Source organism: Nannospalax galili, unplaced genomic scaffold, assembly GCF_000622305.1.
Source record: "Nannospalax galili isolate Female #2095 unplaced genomic scaffold, S.galili_v1.0 scaffold902, whole genome shotgun sequence".
Taxonomy (NCBI): domain Eukaryota; kingdom Metazoa; phylum Chordata; class Mammalia; order Rodentia; family Spalacidae; genus Nannospalax; species Nannospalax galili.
In genome coordinates, this window is record NW_008347814.1 from 851,959 (window position 1) to 853,869 (window position 1,911).

Genomic DNA, 1,911 nt, shown 5'->3' on the forward strand with positions numbered 1-1,911 from the left:
GCATGACACAGGTGCACTTACACACATGCAGGCAATACACTCATACATATAAAAATTAAAATTAAAATATTCAAAAATTTTAAAAATGGAATCTCCAGTGACTTCTAGTTGGTGTGGTTCATATGGTTAGAGTGGACTCTGTTAGTCTCAGTACAAAGTGGTCCTGAGTGGACATCTTCTCTGGGATGCTTTAGAAATACAGTATGTATTTAAAAAATGCTTTCCTAGTAATTTCTTCTTTACAAATTAAAAAAATATTTTATTATTTTTATTTTTTATGTTGTATGAGTGTATTCCCTGCATGTATGTAAGTGAACCCATGTTGTGCAACATCTGCAGCGGTCAGAAAAGGGCATTGGATTCCTCTGGAACTGGAATTACAGATGGTTGTTAGTTGCTATTTGTGTGCTAGGAATTGAACGGGTCCTCTGCAAGGGCAGCCAGTGCTCTTAACCGCTGAGCCATCTTTCCAGCCCTAGTTATTTTCTCTTAATTAAAAAACGTCTTCTTTCATGTTGTAAAAAGTATTGTCTCCTTCTGCTTTGTATATTGGTCTGAAAGTGGTCTCACTTTATGACCCAAATGCTGAAGTAACAGATATGATGACAAGAACAGCAGTGAGATCAGTGTGAACATCTGAGCATTGGCTTCTGCAGGAGTCTTTAGTCCCTGGATTCCCAGACAGCACGAGTGTTATCACAGGCAGACAGGAGAACCAGCAGAGGGCACCCAGCCTTGCCCTCCATGGATTTCCAAAACTCTCCTTTCCTCTTCAGGATTTGAAATTTGCATCGGGTCACTGCAATTCCCTTAGCTATAGGAATCAGAAGAAACAGTCATCTGAAACTCGAGCAAGTGAAAATTTAAGAACATAAATTTTATCAAATATATCCAGGGAGAATAGCATGTATAAATGGGCTTTAAAGTTGTATGATAATAGTTCTAAAAAGTCATAATGATATAAGTTCTGTCAGTCTTATCAGTGTCTGAAATGATTGGTCCTTTCCTGTGTATCTGTAAATATTTAATAAGTGCCTCTTCTATTTGAGAGACTTTCTGGGTACCAGAACTCACAGTCAGACAGACGCCACCCTCAAAGAGCCAGTGTTGGAATGGGGTATTGATGACTGATTGACTGCTTGACACAACCTCCCAGTAGTTGCAAGTCTTAGTATTACATGTAGTACCCACCAAAAATGGCCTTCATGGGTGTCAGTAACTCCAGGGTGTTGAAAATTTGAAGCAATGAAATGCTCCTCACATATCACTTCCTGTGATATGGCGACAATGTGGCCCTTAGTGTCTGTTTCATCATGGTTGTGCAGGTGTGCTTAGCAAGCAATACCCTTGATAAAGACTCTGGAAAATCTTGTGAAAAAAATGAAACAGGTCACACGTGCTCAGTGCATGCTTTGGGCACTGGTGTTTTGTCTACTAGGACCTCAGTTTTGGTAGCTGTGTTTGTTAGAGGCTGCATCTTGTAACTTTAAGGAATTACAAATGACAATGTTTTTAAGCATACAGAGCTAAACTAGGAATGTTGAATACTGTGTCGAAGATCCGAGGGCAGGTGAAGACCACTGGCTACCCACAGACAGAAGGCTTGCTGGGGGACTGCATGCTGAAATACGGGAGGGAGCTTGGCGAAGACTCTACTTTCGGTAGGTATCCACACATCACCCGGTACAGCTGAGAATACCTCCTGCTGGGTTTTTGGTTGTACATGAAACCTTTAGCTTTGCAATGAATAGTTTTGCATATCACCACAGTAATACATCTTCATGGAAGGAGGTGTAGAAAATTTAGGAAAGGAAAATCCTAGCATCTGTTATTAATCCTTCTCCACAGATATGCTCACTTAAACTTTGTTATATTGCTTCATATCTTTTGTTTATTCTCATATATATATAC

The 1,911-nt window shown here is 39.8% G+C and overlaps 1 protein-coding gene across 3 annotated transcripts in view; it reads left to right on the forward strand.

Moving 5' to 3' along the window:
* Sh3gl3 (SH3 domain containing GRB2 like 3, endophilin A3) overlaps window positions 1-1,911 on the forward strand; it is a 173,200-nt gene that overhangs the window by 124,740 nt on the left and 46,549 nt on the right. For 2 of the 3 annotated variants that reach the window (XM_008844441.1, XM_029568987.1), the window contains one exon: window positions 1,518-1,661. In XM_008844441.1, coding sequence (XP_008842663.1) covers window positions 1,518-1,661 — 144 coding nt within the window. The remainder of the gene's footprint in view (window positions 1-1,517; window positions 1,662-1,911) is intronic. The other variant, XM_008844442.1, reaches the window with a different exon arrangement.